Source organism: Saccopteryx leptura, chromosome 4 (assembly GCF_036850995.1).
Source record: "Saccopteryx leptura isolate mSacLep1 chromosome 4, mSacLep1_pri_phased_curated, whole genome shotgun sequence".
NCBI lineage: Eukaryota > Metazoa > Chordata > Mammalia > Chiroptera > Emballonuridae > Saccopteryx > Saccopteryx leptura.
The window spans coordinates 29,533,712-29,538,750 of NC_089506.1; the positions used below are offsets into that span (position 1 = coordinate 29,533,712).

A 5,039-nucleotide genomic window follows, 5' to 3' on the forward strand; every position below is an offset into this window, starting at 1 on the left:
GGAGCTCACACCGGCGCTGGGATGAACAACCCGCTCATCTTCTTTGCTTTTTAATTCTGGGGCCGGTTGGGTCGGATGCAGGGGATAAATGGACCCTGGTTTCCATTTTGGGTCCCTAATCCATGTCCTCCCTTCTTTCAATATAGAGAAATTCCCCAGCCCCACCTTCTCCTACCGAACCCCAGACTCAAAAAAAGTTGACCAGAGAAGACACCGAATGCTTCCTGAGCCCGAACTGCCAGCTCCTTCGCCTCGATTACCTACCCGTCGAGTGGTGGGCACTGCCTGGACTCCGCCGGGCTGGTGAGGGCCGCATGGGTGCGGGAAGGGGAGACGGCGGCGAGGTGCTCCTCCGGTCCGCAGCGGCACAGCAGGCGGCGGAAGGCGCTGCGAAAGTCAGGGCTGCGGCAGTAGATGAGCGGGTTGAAGGCAGAGTTGGCATAGCCTAGCCAGTTAAGGGCGAGGAAAGTAGAATTGGGAACCAGAGAGGGGCCCCCGAGGGCGCGCACCACGTTAGCCACAAAGAAGGGCAACCAGCAAAGAGTGAAGGTACCCATGATGAGACCCAAGGTGCGCAGCGCCCGGTGTTCCCGGAGAGGCAGGAGGCGCGCCGGCCGGCGATCGCAGGAGGGCTCCGCTGCGGGCGTAGCGCAAGGCCCCGCGGGTGCTGGGGACCGAGGACGAGACAGAGCCGGCGGAGACTCCTCTGGCGGGAAGCGGCCCAGCTCCCGACTCAGCAAGCGCAGCTGGCGCGTAGCCACGACGAAAACTCGAGCGTAGACGAAAAGCATCACGAGCAGCGGAAGGTAGAAGGAGACGAAAGAGGAAAGCAGCGCGTAGGGCATGTTGGAGGCGAAGGCGCAACAGTGCGGGTTGGAGTGGCAACGCTGCGCCTCGGCATCGGCTCCCACGCGCCACCATTTGCTCATGATGGGCGCAAAGGACACCGCGGCGGACACGACCCACACGAAGACCACCGCTGCCCGGGCGCGGCGTTTGGTGACCAGCGCGCCATAGCGCAGCGGAGTGGTCACGGCCAAGTATCGGTCCACCGCCAGGGCGCACAGGGTTTCGATGCTGGCGGTCACGCACAGCACATCCACCGAGGTCCACAGCTCACAACCAGTGGCGCCCAGGGGCCAGTGACCAGTCAGCGCCAAGGTGGCCCCCGGTGGCACTACCAGGAGTCCCACCACTAGGTCGGCTGCGGCCAGAGAAGTCACGAACACGTTGGTCATGGTCTGGAGTCTCGGCGTCCGGGCGATGGCCACGATTACCAGCAGGTTGCCTCCCACGATGGCCAGCACCGCCAGCGCCAACAGCGCCCCTGCCAATGCCACTACCCACGGCACCCCTGGTAGCCCACTCGGGTTGGCAGTATTGGGCGCCAGGGTCGGGGTATCTGACCACAAGGCCAGAGAACTGTTCCCGTCAGGCCGCGGAGCCATTCCCACGTCTTGCAAGCGGTGGGAGGGAAAGAGGGAAGGGGGCTCCCAGCTCACCCGGCTCAGGGGAGGGGGCGGCAGCGGGGCGTGGGAGAGATCTCCCCGGCCTGGGCCATCTTCCCTAGTTGACTGGGAGAGAAGGTTTAGCCTCCCCCCACCCCACCCCACCCCACACTTGGTGCCACCGCTTAGGGGTTGGAGGGGGGGAGTGGCGGTCCTTAAAGGGACAGCGGCTAATAGCCTCAACGCTCGGCGTCAGGAGGGGAATTGGAGGGTAAGGAGGGAAGCGAGATGGATGTCCTACTTTTCCTTTGGCCAAATCTGGCGTATGGAGGCTCTGACTTCTCTGCAACTATGTGCCCACTCCTGCCATGGCCAGTTCCTCACACTCAGCACAGTCGACACTGGCTTCCTGGCCTTCCCGCTTACCGTGTCAGAGGAAAAGGTAACCCTTTCCACCCACAGTAGCCCTGCCCTCGTCTAAGACGTCGTAAGTAATAGAGGGCAGCCAATGAGATTTGTCCTCTTTCCCTTCTATTTCACTTAACCTCCCTGCCTCTCCAGCTCCCTGCTCCTCCCCTCCTCCCCAGCTACTGGAGAAATGTGCCACTTTTCAGGAGTCTTTACCCTTGCCCACTCATTTGAATTCGATTTGGACTCATGGAGCCTGGGATGCTGAGAGTTTTGATTTCTCCATCTTCCCCATTATATATTGCCCCTCCCACACACCTCTCCACTGTGAAATTTTCTAGATGGGCCCTTTCTCTTTAAATTCTTCTGTTGTAAAGACATGTTAAAAGACAAATGAAAGGTTTGAGGTTGAGGCTTGTCCACATCATCCTCAACTATCCACAGATCTTCCATCACCACCCTCCCAGTGGAAAAGTGTTCACTCTTGAAGATTTATTCATGAACTTTTAAAAGTTAGAAGACATTGCCCTGAGGAATTCACATATTGCATCCTCGGGTGTGTGAAATCAGAGGCTTGGTATCTCAGTGCCTCTCAAGTCTCTGGTAGTCTCATCAGAAGTTCCCTTCACCTGGAGGTGCCCAGAGCCCGCTTCCCCTCCCCCACCCTCACCCAGACGTACAGCTGGTCCCAACAGCCAGGCGATTCCCATCTCCTTGCCAGCTCCTCTGACATTGGGTGTGTGGATGCAAGGCTGGAGAATAAGCTCCTAGGTTCAAGTTCAGGGGCAGGAAGATTTGGTACTTTTATTAAGTCCCACCAGAACCTGGTCCTTGAGCTGTCTTTCTTCCTCCCCTGAAACAATGAGACAAAAGGGGGACATTTTTCATGGAAAATGTCTCCAGGGCCATGCCCTAGCCTGTCTCTTTTGAACAGCTCTATCTTTCAAAAGGACACTGTCTAGTCACTGGTCTAAGCAGCCCCTCTGGGACTCTGGGCCAGGGGTTGGGAGTTTGAAAGATTGGAGGGGAAGTGAAGACCTAAAATTATCCCTGAGGAAAAAGAACCAGCTCCATCTCCCAGGGACCCAGCAACTCACCCATGAGCAGAGTTAGTCAGCGGCTGCCAAGCAAATGCCTTTTATGCCCATGCAGTCTCCCACGCAGACCTTGGGATCCATGGCAATGCCTCGTGGGTGGAGATGGAGAGGCCCAGCCCCTGCCCCGCTCAGGCCTGAGTAGTGCAGGCCTTGCTTAGCCTGAGTCTTGGCTGTGGCCTCCCGTTGATCATCAAGGGGGTCACTCCCAAGCTCATTTTGTAACACCCCAGAGTGTTGCCAGTTGTCTCAAAGGGGAGTCATATGATTCTTAAGAGAAATCTCTAAAGCAAATACATGCCATTCAGCAATTCTTTTCCAGGACATCAGGATTGAGCAGGGAAGGAAGTGGGGTGCCAGGAAGTCAAGCAACCTTAAAGGGTATCATTGCTTTAGGAGGGGGTCTTGTTATTCTGGAGAAGTGTGTAAAAATGTTTACATTAAGAAAAAAGAGCCTGACGAGGTGATGGCGCAATGGATAGAGTGTCAAACTGGGATGCAGAAGACCCAGGTTTGAGACCCCAAGGTCGCCAGCTTGGGCGTGGGCTCATCTGGTTTGAGCAAAGCTCACCAGCTTGGACCCAAGGTTGCTGGCTTGAGCAAGGGGTTACTCGGTCTGCTGAAGGCCCACGGTCAAGGCACATATGAGAAAGCAATCAATAACAACTAAGGTTCGCAACAAAAAACTGATTGATGCTTCTCATCTCTCTCCGTTTCTGTCTGTCTGTCTCTATCTATCCCTCTCTCTCTGACTCTCTCTCTGTCCCTGTAAAAAAAAATAAAAAAAAAAGAAAGAAAAAGAAAGAAAGAAAGAAAGAAAGAAAGAAAGAAAGAAAGAAAGAAAGAAAAAGAATGAAAGAAAAAAGAAGGCAGGATTTACCTAGTCACGCAAGTATGCCTGAGTTTGGGGACTGGTCAGGCCGTTGACCATAGCGGACTGTGGGAAGAGGAATTCCAGGCTGAGCTCGTGGAGGCTTTCATGAGCCAGCAGAGCAGTGCTGGGCACCTGGCACACTTCCTCCTGCGCTGGGGGCAGGGGTGACAGGACATTCTTTGGAATTCTCAGCCTGGCCTTCCCCCAGCCAACGCAGCAGACAGGGCAAAGGCTCCTCCCTTTGCCACTTTAGTGTGTTTATTAATTTAAGTTTTTGAATAGGTAAGTTGTCCTTTTTTCCCCACAATAATAGTTGTAAAATATACCCATGGTGCTGCATCTTGCTTATTATAACTTAACAATCTATATCTGTGACCCTTTAATACCAATACAAAAAGCTTCCCACTTTTAGTACTCCACTGTATGGATATACCATAATCCATGAAACCAGTTGGCTATAAATGGACATCTAATTTACTCTCAATCTCTACTAATAGATAATGGATGTTGCAGTTAATAATGTGTTCACATGTACTATATAATCACTATACCATAAGGTATCTTTCTACTTCTGCAAATTTTAAAAAATATTGCCAAATTACCCTGCCCAAGTGAAATTCCAATTTACAGTCTTGCCATCATTTTTGATAGCCAGCCAGGGTTTCGAAGCAAGTGACCTGCTGCTTTGGGAAGTCATCCTAATGACTGGCCCCAGGGATATAGTGTGGCCTGGTCTGTAGGGGTCATCCAACTCTGGACAGAAGCATATGTTGCCCGGAGAGAGCTTTACCCTGGTCCTGGGCCCCCAGATGACCTTTGGTGCCCTTGGAAGCAGGCAGTGAATGAGGGCTTTTGAATGTACTGAGTTCAGGCCTTGAGGCTGTTTATTTTGGGGGATCCCCAAAGATATAAGGTATCCTGTTATATCAGGGCAGTTGTGTGATGATCTGTGGCTTAAAATATGTGGTCAGCAGAAGCAGAGGAGGCAGCAACCCCCTGATGGGCAGAAGTTCCGAAAGCAGGGGAGGTTGCAGCTAGTGGCTGGCCCTAAGTGCCTCCCAACTGACTGCACGTGTGTGTGCGCATTTGTGTGTGCTTATGTAGCAGGGTAGGAAGAAGAAACTCAGGCGGCATGAAACTTAGGTGACTGCAGCCTTGTCCCTCATCCCAGATAACATGTGTTAGAGGTGTGATAGTCTACAATTCATAACCTTC

At 53.4% G+C, this 5,039-nt stretch overlaps 1 protein-coding gene across 1 annotated transcript; it reads right to left on the reverse strand.

Moving 5' to 3' along the window:
• Nucleotides 1–260: 260 nt before the first annotated feature.
• ADRB3 (adrenoceptor beta 3) lies at nucleotides 261–1,448 on the reverse strand. Its single transcript, XM_066383550.1, has 2 exons — nucleotides 554–1,448; nucleotides 261–445 (listed from the first exon to the last, which is right to left on the reverse strand). The coding sequence occupies exons 1-2, from the start codon at nucleotides 1,446–1,448 to the stop codon at nucleotides 261–263; spliced, it is 1,080 nt and encodes a 359-aa protein (XP_066239647.1).
• Nucleotides 1,449–5,039: the final 3,591 nt, after the last annotated feature.

What these genes read in the sequence shown, in the direction of transcription:
- ADRB3 (XM_066383550.1), bottom strand. Translation starts at nt 1,448, where the DNA reads ATGGCTCCGCGGCCTGACGGGAACAGTTCTCTGGCCTTGTGGTCAGAT. An exon ending in CACCTTGGGTCTCATCATGG is followed by an intron (nt 446 to 553) that starts GTACCTTCACTC and finishes TTAACTGGCTAG; the next exon opens with GCTATGCCAACTCTGCCTTC.